The sequence below is a fragment of the Micrasema longulum genome, unplaced genomic scaffold (genome assembly GCF_059751315.1).
Source record: "Micrasema longulum isolate JH-2025_06_02 unplaced genomic scaffold, ASM5975131v1 h1tg001060l, whole genome shotgun sequence".
NCBI lineage: Eukaryota > Metazoa > Arthropoda > Insecta > Trichoptera > Brachycentridae > Micrasema > Micrasema longulum.
Window position 1 is genome coordinate 274,975 of NW_028278248.1, and position 23,119 is coordinate 298,093.

Consider the following 23,119-nt stretch of genomic DNA (forward strand, 5'->3'; position numbering starts at 1 on the left):
TGTTTGACTCCTTTAAGGATGTTAAACCACGATGTGAATGACCATTCACCTTCACACATGCTGTGCTGTCCTTATACAGTGAGGCATTGTTGAGGAATTGTTTTTTATTATTATTTTGTACATTGTTAAAGGCGTAAGCCATCGAACTAAACAAATAATGCGTGGTAACACATAAGAGGAACTTGTCAGAGAATCACAGAGAATGTTCTAGATATGGTCGTCTTGACCATTTAAGATTTAAGTGATATTTCAAGAAATTCAAAGTATGTAGATGTATCATATGCAATAAAGAAGCCCAATTTCGTTGTACCTACGATAATAAATGTGAATTGACTTTTCATTAAAATCGCTGTTTTCTATGATATCATACTAATGGGATAATCTAAAACATTTTTTTTTTTAAATAATGTTTGTTTATTTATTTCACATAAAGCTTTTTATTTTATCTTTTCTATATGAACACTTAAAAGGTATTCCTTTATTCACATACATAAATACAATGTAGCACTTTGAAAATAAACATTATATCGTTAATAAATCAGTGTCAACTCAATGTATTGTATGAATGAGAACAATAATTATTTATTTATTTGTTTTTATTTGGGAAAAAACAACAGTTTTTATATATATTGTATACAGAAAATAAGAATATGTATAAACGAAAATTGTGAAAACAGTAAATATAAATTTTCCACAGTGATATAAGCTATTGATTAAGTACATTTTTTTTTTTTTTTAATATATTTGGACCCCTGTATTTAGTAGCCTTACGTGTCATGTACAAGGCTAAGGTACTCGGGAAAAAAAAGTTTTTGTTCGTCTTGGAAATGGGATGTTCGATCACTGATTTTGGTTTATTACCTTTATGAGTCCAATCACCATTGTTGCAAAGTTCAAGAACAATGGCGCATGATAACTACTTTTTACTACAGTGTGGATATCTGTTAAGGATATTCCATCTTTCCTGCATTCTGCTTCAAGATTATGGCGTTGCAAACTGAAAAATGGGCACTGAAATAACAGATGTTCTATACTCTGTGAAGAAATATCATCGCATGGACAATAGTCATCATTCCTTAATTTAAACCTATATAGGTAACTTCTCATAGCTCCGTGTCCGGTAAAAATTTGTGTCGTTTCGAAAGTACTTTGGTGATGATGACGGAAGTTTGCTGCATCAGCCAGCGTTGGGAAAAACATTTTAGTGATTTGACCTGCAGAAGAAGCGCGGTAATGATCCTCCCAACGGTGCTGCGTATTTTGTTTTTTTGATTAAGTACATTATCGGCATCAAAATAAGAGCAATTTAACAGTTAAGAAATGTTAGGCACTTAAAAGTTACAAATAAAATAAAAATACTAATATTTATATACAGTAAATAAAATAAAGTAAATAGAAATAAGATAAATTTAAATTTAAAGAATAAGAAAAGAAAAAAGTCATATAAATACGAGTACATACATAATTACTAACATCGTATAACTAAACTTGTGTACTGTCTATAAGGAATCTTCTATATTTCATATAGGAGATATGAAAAATGTCTGCGTGACTGGAGAGAACAGTATTATAATAACGACATGCTTTAAAGAAAGAAAGAAATTATATAAAATAAATTTTACCAAATAAAAATAAAAATAGGAAATAATAATACAGAAATAACAATTATAATAGGAATTCTGTTTTAACTTAGGTTCAAAAAATTTCTTTAAATTTACTTTGATATTATTTAATGACATGATAGTTTTAAAATTGAGTACCTATACTATTAATAATAATAGAACGACCTCCCATATCACAAGTGTGCTTTTAAAAGAACGTCCACTTACTAAAAATTGGCAAGTAATATTTTTCATAACATACTCGTATATTGAATATTAAGCACACACTTTTCTATCAACATTTGTCGGTTGATAGAACTTTGCTATTTTTAATTTCCAAATAGGGGGAAAGTTCTGGCTTTCCCAACCCGTATGGTGGAATACTATTTGTTTTCAAGCAATAATTCCCCGTTGCCTCTAGTGAAATAGTTGAGAAGTATCCCATCACGAATTGATCTTTCCTGGAGCAGTTAAACTCCAAGTAAGATTCCCAGGAGTAGCAACGAACTCCGATAAAACCATTCCTCCTATTAATCGACTCTGCCCAGTATTCCAAGACCCTGTAGTGGAAGCAAACTGACGTGACACAACCAGGCTGCTCGACACCGCCATTTGGATAAAAGTCCACGTGCCCGATGGTCTTGTTGACTCCGCGTACTCCGGAGTTTGTGTGGATAATATCAACAAAATGAGCATCATCCTTATCGAGTCTAGAATCGGGCGTCGGGTTGAAGAAGCGCGGCCCTGCTGGATCCAATCCGGTAATTCTCGGTAACTTTTCACCCGACCGCATGTGCTGGAAAGACTTTCCGACAAAACCGAAGACGTAAGCTCCTAAACCCAGCCCTATAAGATGAAAAGAACGAGCAGGAACTCCGCCGATAACGAGGTTATTGAGAACAGATCCTAACGTCCTTCCGGTGCTTTTGACCATGTCTAAAGAATCGATCGGTTTGCTGGAATCCAGGGATAGGATGTTATGTCCTCCTTGCGCTTTATAGGCTCGAACGATGACGGCCTCTCCCGACAACGAGGCGGTGCTGTCGTCAAAGTCGCGAATGAAGAAGACAGTTCTTCTCGAGGGGTCGAAGTGCTTGGATTTCAACAGAGACTTGGCAGCCGATGGAAACACGTTATGAAAGCGTTCACCGAGAGTGGTTTGCTCTATCACACGGAGGTGAACTGCATCTGCCGGTCTTGCGTGCTTTATAGTCGTACTGGCTACGGAGTGACCTGAAATGAAATCATAATCTACAACACAACAACGACAAACCAACAAGCCGTTTCTACGGAGGGGTAAACACTGTAGGCAGATAGGATAGAACGCCACATCACTCTGTATTTGTATACAGACCTCTCTTGCTCTACATTCGCACATCTTCTCATGCACGCACGCCGTTTATTCTTACTTTTGACATGTCCGTCTTCAAGTATTTGTTGGATTTGATCGTGCCATGTCTTTCATGGTCTTCTTGTTTTCTGCATCCATCAACATTCGTATGGTAGATCCTTTTAGCCGTTCTTTCGCGTTCCATTCGCTCTACATGTCCGAACCAATCCAGCGCCCTTTTCTTGATTTTCTCGATAATGCTTGTCTCACCCTTGCATAGTGCACGGATCTCGACATTTGTGCACCTATCATACATCGTTTTACCATGCATTTGCCTGAGTGATCGCGGTTCGCTAGCATTTAACCCACTTTCATCATTGTTTTTCCAATTCTATACTTCGCTCTCATACATTTAATTCATAATCTATGTTTCTGTAAACAACATCAAACCCAAAAAACTCTCCAAAAGAAACTTTTCTCCTTGATATTGGAAACAGGGGTAGAATATTTAACACAATAGTAGATATTACAATGATAGCATCCACCCCTTTGCCGAAACTGTTCATAAAGACTTGAGTCTTTCTACAGTTTCGCATATCAATATATATTTTTTTTTAAAACTAATTAAGCGAATATTTAATATTTCTTTACAATCAAACCGCTTTTTTTATCCTCCCTTTTGTTTTATCCTCCCCTTACGGGGGTGGTATTCGGATCCTCTTCCTCTGACCACCCAGGGAGTCCTCCTTTATTCAAGGCCGTTCTCTCATTGTAAATATCCGTGTTTTTACTTATGTTTGTTGTGTTAGTTATGTTTGTTGTGCTACTTTAGTTTTGAGAAATTGTTTTTGTATATTTGGATACGTTTATTTATGTTAATTGATTGTGTAAAAATACATATTTTTTTAATAAAATAAAACAGGGGCATTGAGGGGGTCCTGAGGGGTGGGGACGACGTGTTGGCCTCTGTCCATACATCCTCTTCCCCCCTCCTTAATCTGCATAGACTTTGTATTCCTTAGGAATATTTATAATAACTTTCCTCTATGCGCAGCTGACAGAGAGTCCCCCCCCCCTATAACAGCTGCGGGTGGATGGTGGGCTTAAGGATCTCCTTTCAATGTTCATGTTTACAATTTATAGGGTTCAAATATTACAATAAAAGAATAGTTTAAAACATTGAAAAAAGAAGAAGCATTGACAAATATAAGGGACATCGAAACAAGATCTGGACTATTTTTATTTAGTGCTCGTTTAAATTGTTGTAAACTTAAACCAAAAAAGTCCAGATCTTGTTTTGAGTTAACTATACGACAAAGACGGGTCATTTGAGAATAAAGGCCATAGTTTGTTCTATGATGATCGATGAACAGTACTTCATTGTTTCTCAACCTACGAGTCGGAATATTGAATTTGACTTGTCCCAGTAATGATGGAACATCGATTAAACTATTTAGTATGCCGAACATATATATGGAGTCAATATTAGTTCTACGTAAAAACGTAGACTAAAAATATTTAACATTGACTCTATATCAGCATAATAATAATTACTTCTTAGTCCAAGTATCCACGCTACTTTTTGAAGCAAGCGATGTTGGACTGATTCAATTTGATCTATGCGATTGACATAGAATGGAGACCAGACCACGGAGGTATATTCTAGAAGAGAGCGAACAGTTGAGCAATAAAGAGTTTTGATTGTGCGGACATTAGTAAAATCAGAGGATATTCTGTAAATGAAGCCAAGTAATTTCAGTTATTTATTTACTGTATTATCTATATGCTCGTTGTATGTCAATTTATAGTCTAAAACAACTCCTAAATCTCTGATGGACTTAACTAAATCAATTTTGGAGTTTTTTGTTGGGTACTCAAAGGAAATCGGTTGTTTTGTTCTATGAAATGACATTATTTTGCATTGTTTAATATTTAGTTCTTATTTATTGACTTTGCACCATTGGTTAAAAGAGTTGATGTCTGATCGAAGAAGAAAACAGTCTTGCAAAGTTTGAATTATTTTGAGAATTTTGTTGTCTTCCGCGAAGAGCCAAAAGCGAGAGTTAGAGAATGATTTAGCAACATCATTAATAAACAAATTGAAAAGTAGGGGTGCCAAATGAGCACCCTGAGGTACACCCGATGTAACATCAACACTATACTCGTATATGTAAAATTTGTGCTCACTACTTACAGAGAAATTTTAATCAACTGCTTTCAAATAAACTAAAAAGCAATTTTATGCCATAATTTCAGCATAAAAGAGTTATATTTCATAGTTTCATATTATAATGCCATCGTGTCAACCGATTTAAGTGCTTAATTTACTATAAAACCGTCACAATACATGGAAAATACTCTACTTTGACATGAGTCTCTTTCATGTTTTTTTATTTTTTTATAATATGTACGTACTATAATAATAATAATAATCATCGTTTATTAACAAAAATAACAACTACTTTTTCTACTTCATACACAATTAGGAAATAGATTTCTCTGGATCATGTCTAGTCTACCTAAGTAGGTACAACTTGTTTTAAGGCAGACATTTTTTATGGAAATAAATTATAACATTACAACCTACTAGTTAATTTACTATACAGTTTACCATTTATTATTTAAGAATGTATTTTGAGTAAATTTTCCAATTTTTCTCGACCTAAGCCCAGTAAAAAAAAATTACAAATTTATTAAATTAAATTCGGGTCTTGGTTTTGCAATGTAATGGGTAACATATTGAATATTTTAGGGCCCCGAAACCTAAAATTTCTTTGCCCGAATTTGTGGTAGACCCCATGACCCATCCTCTAGTTTGACTTCTGGTAGTGTGGGGGTATTTCTTTTGGAATTTGGTAGAATAATTTGCTTTCACAAACATAATTATTCTAAAAATATATAATCGCCTCATATCTAAGATCTCAAATTCCTCAAATAACTAGACGCTGGGGTACCTGAAGGACTTTTTAAAAGTTATTTAAAAATAATTAATGTATGTTTGGTAAGTATATGTTATTTTTAAATAAATGAATTGGATTGAATTGAAAAAATATATAATTTTTACATTCAATATCAGTGGCTAACATGTTAATTCATTGCCTTGTGTTTTTCTCCAGTAGAATTGTGAAAGTTATTCTTTTATCCACCTTTACTAGTATTACCATCTAGTTTGGGCTCATTAGAATCGTCCTGATAGGGCCTTTTTATTGCATTTAGTTACCAGGGTCTGATGATGGAGCTTAAAGGCAGTTAGCGGAACTCCCAGTCGGCTCTACTATACCTATCAAACCTATCTGGTCGCTCAGCTGGCAGATAGATGGGTCGACGATATTGTTACTATGAAGAAATGCTCTTAAGGAATATTACTGTACTTGCTATCATGGGAAAAGTCTCAGAGTAATAATTCGTAACCTAGAGAGAAGCCCTATTACTATGTTTCATAGAACGCAAGCGATGTTGGTTTGTTGGTTAGCCACCAATTGGTGACCGTTTTGTTTTGTTTGACAACATAAACATAACGGTTCGATCGGATGCTTTTGTAGCTGTGCTTGGCTTTGTTTGTAAATAACTGGGATATTTACGGTATAATAAATAAAAATCGACTATGGTAAATTGCAGTATGTTTGGTTGCAGCAGTAGGAGCGTCAAAGGTGTTAAAGGAGTCAGTTTTCACGGGTAATTGATTCCGAATATTTTCACATGATTAACATTGATTTTTGGCATTTATTGTCCCGACACATGTATTATGTTACTTAAAAACATTCCTTATATCAATATATTTACTTCAAATACAATTTTTTCTCAATATCGGAGATAATTTTTTGTTTTAAAGTAGGTTTACTGTTAATAATGACAGTTGATTACGGGCAATATGTCGGGGCCGCACTAGGCATCCATATAAAGTTTGAGTTTTTTACCGAGTAGTGGTCGATTCAAATTTTACTCGAAAATAGCTATGTTAACCTTGAAATTGCATCTAAAATGACATGTCCAAATTTTATGCCGCTAAAACTCGCCATTTCGGAGATGTGACGGACAAACAAACTCAAGCCAGGACTTTGGTTCCATGGGGTTGGGATTTATGTCTCAATAAATATAAATAAGTATATTGTGAATAAAATGAATATATAAATTTTAAAAATATACACACACATGTATTTTCAGTTTTATAAAATAAATACAAGCGAATTAGAGAAAAATAAATAGGGATAACCCTGCAATAATAAATACACAGGTACATATTTAAAAATATTTACAATGCAAATTTATATCCATTTGGCAATTTTCGACCTGAGTACGGCCCATTGTTTCGCTGCGAACTGTAGCTAACTTAATAACCAATAGTCATAGAATGGTTTTCCTACGTTTGGGCTTCTCTATAGCTTGGTGCATTATTACTCTGAGGGAAAAGTACATTAGGAAGTTGTGTTCATGTAGTTAGTACTATTTATTACCTAGGGCGGGCTAGACATCAAAATGACTTCGATCATTCTGCAAAAGGTATGGCTTAAGTAGTAACGGATATTGAGAATTAGATTTTAAGAATGTTGATTTTTTTTATTTTATCTAGGCACATGTTTTTTTATTATCCGACCCGACTCTCGTTCGCAAGTACAAAGAATAATTTGTCCCATCAGGGGGCGCTGGCGGCGGTTCTAATGAGCCCAAACTGGTGAATGAGCCTAGGGTTGAGAAAGATTTCTTTGAAATAAAAAAATATGAAAATTTTATGTGATTTTTATTATTTTTAATGGTTATAGAAATTTCACAAATATTTTACATTGATAAATCACGGTTGCATTCAGAACAGATATTTTAAGAAACTCAGCAAGAAGGTAGCATTAATATATGATAAAAAAAACATAAACAAATCAATGCAGTACGTTTGTGTAAATATATAAAGAAGAAATAATAAAACACAGCAGGCAAACCAATTCTTAGCGTTACATACACAATCTATTATAAAAAGTAAATGAATAATTTTAATAGAATAAAACTTACGCAGGTTTTAAAAAGCCTTATCCACAGTTTTCACGGCCTTAACGCGAAATTTCAGAGGAACATTTTTTACGATGTACTTTAAAAATATCTTAATTATTTTTTTAGATTATTGCATATTTAAATTGAAAAAAAAATTGATAATAAAAACGTATTTGATCAACGAAGCGATACTCACTGGACGCGGACTAGGGAATCGGCTGGGTAGGGAAGCGGTAGGGGTTTGTGGTAGGGATGCTAGTCTGAGACATTAAGGATCGTCTCCATTTTGAAATTATGATAAACATATTTTTTTAAGAAAAAAAAATTTTTTCAAATAAAATAATTATTTTGTATTTTTTATTTTTTTATTTATGCGCAACGCGCCAGGAAGCCCAATTACAGTTGTGAATTACAGCACAGAACACCCGAGCTTGAGAAAAATCACATTTCAATTTACGTGTTCTTACCGAATAATGATAATATAATTTTAACAGTTTGTAAAAAAAAATCTATGTTCGCTTTTATGAATAAACCAAAAAGTTGGTTGATGTTAATTTCTGTTTGATAGGGAACATAATTATTGCTCTTTAAAATTTACAAGTATTAAATAACTGCGTTTTGTCGGCCTCGTGGTGTAATGGTCAGCGCGTTTGCCTACCATGCAAGAGGTCTCGGGTTCGATTCCCGACATAGTTTATATGAAATATTTATTTGAAAGGGCGTTTTCACACTATGATATTTCATAAGACTGATTAGCTTACCTTTATGTAACAAAAATAATCAAGATACGCTGCGATTGATGTATCAATGCAGTGCCCTATGCACCATTAGATGCGAAAAGGGAATGATGATGATGATGAAATAACTACAATGACAGCTGCCAGCTAGCGTCGTATATGTGGTAACGAGATACATACGATCAGTGGTGTAGTCCTAAATAAAAAAAATACCGGACCACTATGGTGAAGTGGGGGGAAAGTTGGAGGGGGAACACATGTTTAGACTTTTGCCAGTTATCGGCAGTAAATACGTTTATTGTTATTTAGAATTGTTTGAAGAGACTTAAGTAGATATTTTTTCGAAACGTAATTTTTGTTTCTGACCAGAGCCGAAGCGCCGCTCCGCTCAGATAAAAAGTGCCGGAGCGCCTCTCCGGTGCGCTCCAACCTGACCACACCACTGCGGTACGATATAAATATTGATAAAAGAAATTTGTCTCTCTTTCTCTCGTGTGTATTGTAATTCGATATCTCCGTTTTTTGCTGTTGTCCAAATTGTCGATGGCAAAGCAATATTTGCTATATCTGAAATGTAGCTAGTAAAATAGTATTCTTATTCTTAGAGATACGTCAGCGCTATGCAAGCTCCTGACGTCACTGCGACCTGTAAAGATCTATTGTGACGGGTCCCAGTGAATAGTTCTCGCCTTCCAAGCCCAGGGCTATTAAGAGCCTGACTACTGCGCGAAGGCGAGTTTTCATTTTGATAAATCTCCCCTTGCAAACCCAAATCCGTAAAGTATCGAGCTATTAGGCATTATATTAGGTAGGCTAGCTCCTTAACGTCCTCAGGTCAAACCGGCGGTCCCCCGAGGATGAAGTTTCTTTCATGATGTAAAGCATCATATTCACTTAATGTGTATAAGAGTTTCCTCATCTGCAGTGTAAAACCTGCATCTAGACGTTTCGGTTGTAAAGGAGTAACTTGTCTTTGTTGTAAAGACAATCGGTTGTGTGGTTTTGTTAATTAAAATAATATTTGAGGTTAATTGATTTCAGATTAGTGACAAAAAAGGTGAGATTTGCACTTGTTTCCATACAGATAACCGCATTGTGTTTTGCAACACAAGTTTTCACATCCTGGTCCTACTAAATATGGAGCTTTTCCCCTGTAGTTTCCGCTGAAAAAAATATTAAATAAGCTTAGTCACATTGATGGTTTTAAAAGGAACACAGATTTCAATAGATTTTAGCTAGCTGTGCCCCCTACAAGTCTGATTTAAACTACGAGTAACTCAATAAACTTAAACGACTTCAGAATACATGCATAAGGTACATTTTTGGTCTGAAAATATGACCACATTTCTGATTATTGTGGGCAACTGAAATGGCTCAAAATTAGACAGCGGAGAGACTATCATTCCCTCTCACTTCTGTTCAATGTACTTCATAGTCCTAACGCTCCTATATACCTGCGTGAAAAATTTCAACGCTTATCAGTTCATGGTTTACCTTTTCGTTCTAATTCTCAAGGCACTCTCTTAATACCCATCCACAATTCCTCTAAACTCACATAGTGTCCATGCGGCTCGACTGTGGAATCATCTCCCATCTGCCATCAAAGATTTTACTACATTATCTCGGTTTAAATCACGCCTGAAGAAACATCTCCTTTCTCTTCCTTAATCTCTCCTCCTTTCTTTTTTTTTTACTTTTTCCTCTTGAGTAATAGTTTCGATTTAAGGTAATTTATAAACAAATACGTTTATTTCGGTGTCCCTCAAGGTAGCCATTTAGGACCCCTTTTATTCAATGTATATGTTCATGATATAGGCGATTGTTTTAATAACTCTAAATACATTATGTATGCAGACGACATGAAGGTATACTTAAATATTGAAAATACTAATGACTGTCATAAAATGCAGGAGGACCTCACTAGACTGTCGGTTTATTGTTTAAATAATAAACTATCGCTTAACCCTGAAAAATGCCTAAAAATAACATTCAAAAGAAAGACCCGTGCCATCGATTTTAATTACAAATTAAATAATACAAATATTAAATCTGTCGAAACAGTCCGTGATTTAGGTATCCTCTTAGATGAAAAATTAACTTTTAATCGTCACATCGATGGTATTACTGAAAAATCTTTTAGAACACTAGGATTTATACTACGCACAGGCAAACCGTTTCAAAATACCGATACTCTTAAAAAATTATATTTTTCTTATGTTCGTAGTTTACTAGAATTTTCTTCACCTGTCTGGTCTCCTTATTATAAAATTCATTCCTGCAAAATTGAAAGAATTCAAAAAATGTTTATAAAAAACTTAAACCGTAGATTACATCTCAATTTTCCAGATTATCGCCAAGCGTGCGTTTTTCATAATATCCAAACTCTCGCTGATAGACGAACCACAGCTGATATAGTGTTACTCACCAACATAATATCTGATAAAATAGATTCCCCCGAATTGGTTAACCGCATTCATCTTAAGGTACCACAGAGACAAACGCGTTATACACAACTTTTCCACATACCTAAATGCAGAACAAATTCGTCAAAAAACGCTACGATTAACCGTATTATGGGTACGTATAACAGGAAATTTAACGAAATAGATATATTTACCAAAAATATTAAATTTATCAAAACTGCCATAGGTAATAAATTGTCTTTGTCCGCATCCTCCTCTCCGTTGCTCTCTATCCCTGAACATATATAAGTTTTATAGTGAGAAGATCTTTTAATATAATTATGTATCCCCGTACTGCGGGCCAACTGTTTGTGACACCTGATTTTTATAATCCGAATCATTTCTATTAAACTTATATGTTATTCTTATTTATATATTATGTAGGTGCATATAATATGCATTTGTGTGTTCGTTTTGAATCAACGTTCGCGTATTGTCAATCCTTATTTTATTGTTGTCATTATTTCGTATTTACTGCATTTTGTGATTACCTACTGTATTGTATAGGACTCGTCCCACATTATTCATTCGATGTGTATCAGTTAAATTTAAAAAATAAAATGCTTTTTTTTTCTTCAGAATACGGTTTTGAAATTTAACATACTTAAAAAAAAAAAAAAAAAAAACAATTTATATCATTTCGTCATTTGAATTTTAACAAAAAGGTTTCTAACTTTTTACTAAGCTCTTTATTGTACCATTTTTAATACAATTTACAAGTTTTAAGCAAATATATTATTTTCATACTTACGCACCCATACAAACGCACCCTCTCCCTCTTTCATTCCCACACGCACATGTATCCTCTCCCTCATTCATTCACGCATACACACATTCACATACACATGAATACAAACGTCACACAAATACAATTACTAAACTTCTTTTCTTATATATTATGTGTCATTATATTTACAGTGGATTTTTTTAATTGGCTTTAGTATTTTTAAGATTTTTCTAATTATTTTGTTTATGTAATAGCTGTAAAAATCCCAAATAAAATGAAATAAATAAATAAAATAAATAAATTTCTATTTTTATAAATCTTTAGCTTTTTAATCTTTATTTTCTATTGAATATGTTATGAAACTTGAATTATAAAAATAAAACTATTATTTTATTGGTTAGTTGGAAGAAATTGCCATTTGGCAATAAGGCATGTACAAAAAAAATTACGTACAAAAAGTTAAATAAATAAAAATAAATAGTCTTAAAAAAATAAGTTATTCGTTTGCCTCAAACTGCATACAATTATATAATAAACTAGCGGACCCGACAGACGTTGACCTGCCCAAACGTTGGCTTACCTGCTATTAGCTAGTTCAGCAAACGTTTTTTCTATATTCGAATTTTCGATAAACTAAGTGACATTTAGCAAACAGTTTGATATTTCAATATTTTTGTTTTGTGTATATTTAATGGTTCAGCTTTATTTACACAATTTGGGTGCAATTGTGAATTTAAACCATCCGCCCACTCAAAGGCCCTTTTTCACACATGCCACGCCAATCCACCCGGCCCAGTAATTTTCCGGATACACCCTACAAAAGGTAACACATTTTGTATGCGTTTGTAGGATGCACGCGGTAAAGTTACCGGGCCGGGTGGATTTGCGTGGCATGTGTGAAAGGGGCCAAACACTCACAAAAAATTTCATGAAAATCGGTCCAGCTATTTAATAGGAGTTCATAACATACACACGTACAGAAGAATTATGTATAAAGCGTGGAATTATAAAATACCAAAAGGCGCGTAGAATCAAATTTGAATACATCGCACTGTGTCCGAAAATTGCCAAATGCCTCCTCCCTGCACGACATCCCACCTGCGCGCATGCGTAAAGTGGCCGCGTAATGTTGCCAACCCGCTAACAATATACTATCATAACACAAATATAAGATAATTTTGTGTAATGTTTTGTTATGCTTTATCACGAAAAATATTTTACTGACTGGATTATATTAAAAAATAAGTGCTTTTATTAGGCAAACGTAAAATAAACATAAAATAATCATTTATTTATTATGTAAAATGAATACAGCTTATCATTATTCTGAGGCTTATTAATAGAAAGCCGGATAGTAAAATTCGACTACCCTGGAATTACTAACAAAATGTCCACCTTGTTTTTTTAACAATCCGACAGACGGTAAAATAATCGCATTCTTAAATAGTATTAGTTGTGAATGAGGAACTTCAGCCCTACGGGAAATTGGATACGAAAAATGTTTTCTTACGCGGGGTAAAAATTAGAGCATTAAATTGTACGACAAAGTTTCTTGAAAATGTACAGAAAAAATAATAATAAATATTTTGATAAAAACGCACTACTTTAAATGACGTCACTGGTATGAACCACATTATAGGTTGATTCACATGAGTGAATCAACCTATAATCTAAGAGCTATGGAAGATTTCCGGTCTGCTTGTCGCTTCTGGACCAATGGGAAGAACTGAATGAGAATAAGCGGAAATGAACCTCTGACGTTACACGCGGAGTTATTTCAGAAATACAAAACTTTGAAAAATCGTAGCGCCGATAATACGATATATAAATTTTTTTTTTAAATAATTTTGTCTTTGTTTAACAGTCTATTAACATTTTTTTTTTTAAAAAAACCACTGAACTTCCTCATTGGCTATTTACACATGAAATGTGATCCCACCCTATTCCCCTTTAATCCCAGCTGTATTTTGACACTTAAAAACGACACAACGCGGCGTAATTGAATTTAAATCAGCAGTTGCATACTAAGCGACGTCTACAGAGTAACTTCTGGCTGAAACGTAAAACTACATATTTATGAGTAGTTTTACATTTACACAGTTTGTAAAGCGGTGAGAACACAAAAATAAAATGTTACTTTTTTGAAGCTTGGGTAATCTGTACTGTAATTCACCACTGTGATTGGGCCTCCTGGCCTGTTATGGGGCAAAAAAAAAAATCACTTTTGGTCAACGATAAGTCTTGACCGCTGTAAAAGCCTATATGCCTAGCTCTCTGTATACCCTTATTCAATATGTTCTCAGTCTCTGTTATACTTGTAGCTCAATCACAAATAACTATCGACGTGCTTATAAGCGACGTGATAACAATTTTTCACCATGGTTGTTTGTCCTATTCGCAATCATAATGCAACATCCGTGAACACCTAATATTAAATGTCAAAATATTTACGTTTCGCGACGTATAATTTCACCGGTGTAAATATGGTAAATATTCCAAAACTGCTATTTTTATTTATTTATTATGCTATTCATTGCATTGAGCCGGCGGTTCGCAAGCCAAATGTCAAGAAAAGCAGTCGCCATAGTAATTGTAATTTAACTTTCACTTTTTTGTATTAGATACTCCTTACTATTCAGCAAATGCAATATATTGTATTATTTTTTATAGTAAACGCCGATTTTTCGCCAGTGAACTGTATTTATTTACGAGGAAAATAAAAAACAAACCAACTCGAGCGTCGGCTTAGAGATCACACACGCGTTGACTTATGACTGCGATAACTTAGGCATGTTCATTGTGATCGCTCAAATGCTTAGCATGTTTTAAAGCACGTCGATGGTTATTTGCGATTGAACTACTGATATTTAAATTTATTTCAACAGAGAGGGAAAAAGTTTTCGAGAAGGGAATATGGAAGTCTAGGCATTTACAGGGCTTATGACCTGTCATTGGCTGGTTTAAGTGGCCACTTTACACACTGTGTAACATTCACCATTCTGCCCATGTTTGAACATCCACATTCCCTCAACTCTTCCATCTGTTGACTTTTGTGAAGTAAAAGAGCTGAAACCTTTATCACGTGGGTAAGATTCATCCGGCTGAACCAAATCACCTACTAGGCAACGCCTGAAAACAATTTTCCAATTTTTATACTTCCTCTTTTACCAGGTAGTTATGTTGTAGGTATATATACTTCTTATACTTCTTCTTTTACCAGGTAATAATGTTACACAGTGTGTAAAGTGGCCACTTAAACCAGCCAATGACAGGTCATAAGCCCTGTAAATGCCTAGACTTCCATATTCCCTTCTCGAAAACTTTTTCCCTCTCTGTTGAAATAAATTTAAATCCGAACAACTCCCTAGGGAGAAAATCCAGCCAGTCTGCAAGCATTTGGACATAATCAGACATTGTTGAACTACTGATATGTTAATAATGCAAACATGTTACCTTGGTCCATAGTCGCAGACGACAAACTTATACGTCTCTTCATTGTCTCCCAAAAAACTGCTAACTCCACACCCGATCCATGTTGATGTAGCCCACACCATCTACAGAACAACAATTATAATGTCAAAATATACAGCTTTTACCGGATACCAGTGGCAAGCGGTGATTTTTTTTATAGGTAATCTGCACAAAATGTTTATTAATTTTTACTTATTATTACGGTATTTTTTTCTGTGGTTCTGTGAACATCATCTCTCTGCTTTGACTTTTGACAGCGGAAGATTATTACCAATAATCTTATCGAATCAACTTAAACATTATCGCGACATAGGTGTGTACAACATTTGTAAAAAAGTTTATTAAAAAAACACCATAACCATTTTCATTATGATTAAAATGTCAACACGAAGCACCGCGTCGAATCCTTCTACTGATGAATAATGTCAAAAGGGGCCACTCGAACGCCACATGTCCTATGTCATATATCAACTGTATAATATTATAGAAAAATAAGCCTAAGGAAATCATGTTCAAAATGCTATTGTTTAAATAGACAATCTTCAAATAATATCGGTAATCTGCAAGCTTACTCGAGAGGGCGAAACACCAACTGGGTTTTAAGTTTTAAGCCGACACAACAAAAAACATCAAAATTGGCTCAGTTTTGGAGCGCGAAAAACGGCGATGCGATACCTCGATTTTATCTATTTTAGCTAGGCATAATCAGTCCGGCATGCAGTGTCTTTTTTGCACAGTACTCGGGGAGGCATCTGCGAGAGTGACGGAAAAAATATATCCAAATACCTATTTATCAAACCGCTCTTCGACGCATATTCTCTTAATTAATTGACGAACCAACCTGAGTGTAGTGTCCAGCGTTCAGAGATATTATAGGTGCGTAGTCGAAATGCTTGTATTCGTCAAACCACAGGAAAATGGCTCTTGAGGCATCAAAAAATGGGGATGTTCCGTAGGCGATATTCTCCCCCACAGCGGGGAAACGAGCTACAAAAAAAATCATTTAAAAAACAAAGTCTAAACAAATTATATTATAAAAATAAAAAAAACTTTTTTAACCACTTATTTTATTACAATATTTTAAGTTCATCCAAATGTTTGTATGCACCAGCCAATGACAAGTCATAAGCCCTGTAAACGCCTAGACTTCCACCTAAACGTTACTTCTTCCACTCCTTGACTAGGCAGATGTATATTACCCTGATTCTAACTCTGAATTATTTCAACAATGTTTTAGTATGTCCAAATGCTTGCAGACTGGCTGGATTTTCTCCCTAGGGAGTTATTCATATTTAAATTTGTTGCAAGAGAGAGGGAAAACATTTTTGAGGAGGTAATATGGGAGTCTAGGCATTTACAGGGCTTATGACCTGTTACACAGTCTACAATGCCTGCTGGTAAACCACGTGAAAACACGGGACCGGGACACAACGCATGGTTATTATAATCACGTGTTTACACGGCTGCGGGATACAAAGCACAAAAAAAGGGGTGAGGCCCTGTATAAGTGCGAACATTGCAATGCGCAATGTGGCTCTCCATAAAGGCTAATGTTTGCCCAATATCCAACCCAATATTTTCATAATTATGACACTTTTAAAAAACCCTTCACAATGCATGAAATTTCACAAAAATGGGCCGGGCACAGGGTAAATGTGTATTCGGCCGGTACTCAAAGTGTTAAAATATAAATATATATATTTTTAAAAATAACTTTCATACTCACGATCGCTATGATTGGGGTTGTGTTTTAAATCCATATTGTCTGCCCATTTTTGTGCAATCGCCTCCAAACCATCATCCCAGGACTAAAAAAACAAATAAACACTTTACATGAATAATATAAGTATACATAAATTAAATATAAACTTAAATACGTAATGGTTAAAACTGTCTGAACATTTAGTTAACTATCTCTGTATTACCTTTCCCTCACTGAGCTTTCAAAAATTACACATGATCCGAACGGGGGGACCAAACGACCCCAGCGCCTACTTGTATATGGCATCAGGAGAATAAAACGTGTTTGTGTTTTCGCGTAGGCATTTTTTACTCATTCGTGTATTTTATTCATTTTTGTTAGTTTGCCGAATCCTTACGTACATAAAGTTAAATTGGCCAAATCGGTATATGGGGTATTCGAATCCCCCCCTTCGGCCCGGCTAGGCTAAGGCTTCTTTGTATATTGTATATTCTCACATGTAAAAATATATAAAAAAGTATATTGTTTAGTGTCCTTGGCACGGGTAACCTCAGTGAGGTCACATTATTTTTATTATTGATCATTGTTAACAATGGCGGCCTCCGTGGTGTAGTGGTTAAGACGCTTGACTCACACACGGAAGGTTTAGGGTTCGATTCCCGGTGAGAACACAAAAATTACACGTGATTTTTCTCAAGCCTGGGTGTTCTGTGATGTAATTCACCACTTTAATTGGGCCTCCTGGCCTGTTGTGGTGCAAAAAAAAAATAATTTAAAAAAATTTTAATTGAAAAAAATTAAAAATTAAAAAAATATATATACACAATATACAGTTGCCGGAAAGGTTTACACGTAATTTGTGTATCTTCTTCTCTTTCTTTTCCACATCCGCTCCTAAGTGAAGCATGTGGACATCACCAGTTGCCTCCAGGAGACCCTATCGCCAGCCAACACTCTCGCTTCTTCCCATGTCAATCCAGCGCCCCTTAATTCCGCCGAATAAAGTCGAAAGATCGTCATCGACGGCCTTCCAGGACGGCGTGAGCCCGCAGGTTTAAAGAAGAGGAAACTTGGGTTCAGGTTCTCCTGAGGCATGCGCAGCACGTGTCCAAGCCAGGTCCACTGCCGCATCCTAAAGACGCTCGTTATAGGTGGCTGCTGCGTCCGTTCTCGGACTTCAATGTTAGTTATAAAATCGAACCACCTTATACCTAATATTCTTCTCAAGCACTTACTCTTAAAACTCAGAAGTTTGGTGTTTTGAGCTTTGGTAAGGTGCCAAGATTCACGCCCATATAGTACCGGCATTATACAAGAGTTGAATAATGAGCATTTCGTTTTGTTACATTACCGAGTATAGACTAGAGTTCCAGACAACACGCATCATGTCAAAAGTTGCTCCAGCAATTCCTAGGCGGATTTCGAGCTCTTTGTGTATGCTTTCATCCTCAGTTATGTGAATATTTTTGAATAACTTCATAGAAAATGAAAGCAAAATGGTTAAATGCTAATAAATGTTTTATTATAGTCCTTAAAATGTAACATAGTTAGAATGACAGTTGTCAGAAAAAGTGACAACATAACTTTGTAGTAACGAAAAATCATTTGTATTTGGCGTATAATTTTTTTTTTTTTACAGTGCTTGAAACATAAATCAAATTAATATATAAAATCGGTTTTAAAACTAAAATAAACCTAATTATTAACGACGTTCTTACAAGGTTACATCATTTTGCAAAAACGTTAGAGATGGGACAAATTGATCAATGTAAATTGATCGAATAAAAAAATTATTCGTTTGATGTTGTTCATGAAAAAAGTATAAATGTCTCATTTTTTGGAGAACAATTATGTTAAACACACTATAATAGGCTTGTTTTTTCGTTTTTTATATCAATTTTCGGAAACAGAGTTTCATGATTGCATGAAATAACTGATAAAATCGATTTGCTCAGTGATCAGTAATTTCCCATCACTAATGAAATTAGTTTGACAGCTGTCATTCTAATCAAGCTATATTTTAAGGACTATAAGTGTTGGGAATATATGGAAGACAATTACAGCTAAATGTCCGCCTGTATTAGCCTAACAAATACCGGCTCTTTTTATCACATTTTCACAAATTTCAACCGGTATTTCATTAATTTCTTGACGAATGTTTTGTTTAAATTGCTCAAATTGTTGACATCAACCTTACTGGCATAAATTTAAAATTATATCCCCTCAAAAAGAATTCCGGAGCTGTTAAATCCGACCACCGAAGGGGCCGATCGATATCACCATTTCTTGAGATAATGTGTTTTGGAAACAAATCTCTCATCGTAACATTGGCTGTATGATACTAAGGGAAGGGGTCAACACTGTTCTGGCATCGAGACAACACTATTGCGTTGGCAAGAAGTTCCATAACTTTTTGCCAAACAAAATAATAAACCCTCCCGGCGCACCTGTGTATAAAATATTTTAAAGGGACTCACTTATTTGTAAGTTGTTATTTAATTTTGCGATTGATGAATACATATGATAAATAATTGTATATCATTACTAAAACCGTTTGTATAAAGTTGGAAAAAAGCAGCTTATTGAAATATGAATATAGGATGCTTTTACCATTTTCTGCATATTAGAAGCCTTGGGTTGGTTAGGAAGCATCCCGTTGGCCACTCGTCTTCTCATATCATTGTGAGTATCCACTATAACTTTTTTCTCCTCACATGATAATCCACTTTCTAAAATTATATCAGAGTAAAAAAATAAGTATTAATTATTAGGGGTTAACATAAGTTGCGTCCGTTTTTTCTTCCAAATTTAAGAATGAGCACCAAAAGTAAAACAAAGTACTCATTCGAAAGAAAATTTTCTAGTCTACAAGTTATTGTGTGTGCTTTTGCGTTGTTTTATGTTTTAGACTCTTTATTTAATAAAATACACATGTTGTTATTACAATATTACTACATCTTTTTATAAAAAGAAATACGTGAAGTATTTATATTTGTACATTATATAAATTTTATTTTATTTCGTCTTTTACTTTGTTTTTTTTTTACTACGTATTTTGCTATGTTTTTCAAAATATGTTTTTTGCTATACGTATAAAAAAAATACTATGTCTTTTACCATATTTCTTACTACGTATTTGTTTTAACTGAATATTTCACTGGGTTTTTTAACGTTTCTTTACTAAGTCTTTTACTATGTTTCTTACTATGTATTTTGTTTTTACTAGGCATTTTACTGGATTATTTAATGTGTTTTTTACTTTGTCTTTTAATATGTATTTTGTTTTACTGGGTTTTCAAATAAGTTTTTACTGTGTCTTTTACTATATTTCTTACTACGTCTTTTACTTTGTTTCTTACTATGTCTTTTACTATGTTTCTTACTATGTATTTTGTTTTTACTACGTATAGGTTTTCAAATATGTTTTTTATCATGTTTTTTATTACACTTTTTTTTAAACTTATGTATTTTAATACATATTTTTACCACCTACCACCACCTTTATTATTGTTTCTATGTATTGATTACTGATTTTTTTTTATATGCTTTTGACTATTAGATACGACCCTAGTTAGATATTCAAAACAACTTTGCATAAATGTATAATTTTATGTAAATAACACGATTATAAAAAATAAATAATTAAAATATTAGTCTCGAAACACTATTCAATAATAATTTGTCAGACACAATATTGTATACATATATAATAATAAACATATATTTATTTTCTTTTTAATTATATGAAGAAATAAAAAAATAGTGATAAGAAAAAAGAAAAAACTCAACAAAACCAGATAAAATGATAAAAAATATATTTTTTAAAGTAGAATAAGAAAGAGAGAAAAAAACGTACCTATATTATTAATATTTAAAGCATTAACTTTGTGGTCAAAGATTTAACTAAATGTTATTAAATTATTGTACATAACCACTTATCGACTTTTCTATGTCTACCGGTTTCGGGACGTACCCGTCTCTTCGTCAGGACACCAAGTTAACCAACATGTAAAACTCACTTTGACAAAATCAAAAAAAAAATTAAGGTGTCAACAGTAATTATAATAATACTTATAATTATGATAAATGGAGAAGAATTCTTTCGTAAATACTAATCCACAAATGCATCCAATTTTTTACCAAATAATATCGAATCCGCTTCTTAAACAAATAACAATATAGATGAATTATTGCTTGATAATAAAGATAAAAATAGTTAAATTAGTAAATTCAGGTGTTTACCTATTGAAATGCAATTCTTGTCCTTCAGTTTACGTTGGAAGAAAATCAATAAATTTTGATATTCGTGTTAAATAACATATAAGGTGTCTTCACAATAATAATTTATCTGAATTCGCAAATCAATTTTAATCATGATTTTTTTTAATACAGGAGTTAAAATCTTACATACAAATAAAAAAGGGTCGCAAGTAAATAATATGGTAATATTCCACTTTCGGAAAGCTTTAAAAAATTATATTCCTTATATCAATAATTAGACAACCTTTCAATATATCCCGTTAAAAGATATTCCATTGGAATGGTCACCCTTTACCACTTAAACTCACGCCGCTCACTCTTTTTCCAACGGATTGAAGGAAAAAATAAAGGTAACCCTCCCTGAAGGGGAAGATTCCCTTCGCGATTGCAAAGCATCAAGAAGAGCATTTAAATACATTTTTTGTATCTAATTGAGACATTCCTTCAGTTGAGAGTAGACGGACGCTACAAATAACAGAGGAATGCTTTCTTTTTATGTTCGCCATTTTTCTACAGCGAAGAAAATAATACACGTAACATAAAAGCCAATGCCAACATCTTGTAGAGCAGAAATTTTTCTTTCTAATGACGTACGACCTTTTCCATTTTGTTATTTTCCTTTTCCTTTTATTTATTAGTTTATGCATACATTTTTACAAAAATGGCACAAAAAACACTCAAGCAAATTCTGGTTGTTCTGGAGTAGGCTCAGTATACGAAGGGTAGGCAAGCCAGAAATATTAGTGTGCCTAATGTTGCAATCGGTTCCTATGTAGGCAAATGCCTGTTCTAAGAAACCGATTTGTTGCGGCAAATATGGTTATCTTAATATGTTTCCAATGAATAAAAATAATATTGAAGAAATAGAAAAAACATTATAGCCCAAAAGGGAAGAAAAAAAAGTACTGCTTACGTTAAATGTAAAAATAAATTTAAACATATAAATATATCAACAATATTTTGAGTTTGTCCAAATTTTTTTATACAAGGACTGGATTCAACAAACAGTCCATGAAGAACTATAGAAATTGAAAAAATAACATTTTCAGGCGTTGCCTAGTATGTCGGTGAAATAATTCAATTAGATGAATCTCACCCGCATAAATAAAGGTTTCAGCTCTTTAACTTCACAAACATCAACAGATAAGAGAATTGAAGGAATATAGATGTTCGAATATGGGCAGAATGGTGAATGTTACACAGTGTTTAAAGTGGCCACTTAAACCAGCCATTGACAGGTCATAAGCCCTGTAGATGCCTAGACTTCTATATTACCTTCTTTTAAATGTTCTTCGTATTTGTTGTAATATGTTAATATAAATATATATATATATATATAACATACACACATACATACCACATACATACATATACATACATATATACGCCCATATATATACATATATACACATATATATATACATGCATACATACATATCTATGCACATACAAAAATACAATAAATTTATAAATTATTCAATGGGATAGCATAATATTTAGATTACTATCCTCGATAAATTCTCAGATTCCTTACTTCCAATGTCTGTCAACCAAATTGTTAATTGTTGTTTACTTTCAGTACTGATTTTTAAATTGGAAAAAGAACGGACATTACATACTTTAGCACTCAATAAATACAAATGTGAGATGAAAGTCCGAAAATACTTACTAAGAAGTGTCGACGCGTAAATCGTCGATAAAATACACATCACCGAAAAAGCTCGGAATATTGACCTCATTTTGAATTTGGTTCAGTAACTGGAACCAACTTCCGACTTGTCAAAACTGTCACTGTTGTCTGTGGTCTATTTTACTGTCATATTTATACCATAGACACCGGGTATAAATT

The 23,119-nt window shown here is 33.7% G+C and overlaps 2 protein-coding genes across 2 annotated transcripts in view; both read right to left on the bottom strand.

Annotated features, from left to right (window-relative positions):
• The window catches only part of LOC148277256 (uncharacterized), a 66,442-nt gene extending 66,355 nt beyond the window's left edge, over positions 1-87 (bottom strand). Inside the window, exon 1 of the mRNA XM_088233133.1 lies at positions 78-87. Coding sequence (XP_088089259.1) covers positions 78-87 — 10 coding nt within the window. The remainder of the gene's footprint in view (positions 1-77) is intronic.
• Positions 88-1,896: 1,809 nt separating this feature from the next.
• Positions 1,897-15,300, bottom strand: LOC148277257 (lipase member I-like). Its single transcript, XM_088233134.1, has 2 exons — positions 15,291-15,300; positions 1,897-2,834 (listed from the first exon to the last, which is right to left on the bottom strand). Exons 1-2 carry the CDS (start codon positions 15,298-15,300, stop codon positions 1,897-1,899), a joined length of 948 nt encoding a protein of 315 aa, XP_088089260.1.
• Positions 15,301-23,119: the final 7,819 nt, after the last annotated feature.